General features: G+C 52.9%; 1 protein-coding gene across 1 annotated transcript in view; it reads left to right on the plus strand.

Annotated features, from left to right (window-relative positions):
* Dspp (dentin sialophosphoprotein) overlaps positions 1-331 on the plus strand; it is a 4,811-nt gene that overhangs the window by 3,904 nt on the left and 576 nt on the right. Inside the window, exon 5 of the mRNA XM_026785033.1 lies at positions 1-330. This exon is cut by the window's left edge and continues 6 nt beyond it. Within this exon, the coding sequence (XP_026640834.1) occupies positions 1-330 (330 nt within the window). The remainder of the gene's footprint in view (position 331) is intronic.

The following is a 331-nucleotide window of genomic DNA, read 5'->3' on the forward strand; positions in this document are numbered from 1 at the left end:
AGCAGTGACAGCAGCAGTGACAGCAGTGACAGCAGCAGTGACAGCAGTGACAGCAGCAGTGACAGCAGTGACAGCAGTGACAGCAGCAGTGATAGCAGTGACAGCAGTGATAGCAGTGACAGCAGTGATAGCAGTGATAGCAGTGACAGCAGTGATAGCAGTGACAGCAGCAGTGATAGCAGTGACAGCAGTAGTGACAGCAGTGACAGCAGTGACAGCAGTGACAGCAGTGGCAGCAGCAGTGATAGCAGTGACAGCAGTGATAGCAGTGACAGCAGTGACAGCAGTGATAGCAGTGATAGCAGTGACAGCAGTGACAGCAGTGATAGCA

This window comes from Microtus ochrogaster, linkage group LG1, assembly GCF_000317375.1.
Source record: "Microtus ochrogaster isolate Prairie Vole_2 linkage group LG1, MicOch1.0, whole genome shotgun sequence".
NCBI classification, from domain to species: Eukaryota; Metazoa; Chordata; class Mammalia; order Rodentia; family Cricetidae; genus Microtus; species Microtus ochrogaster.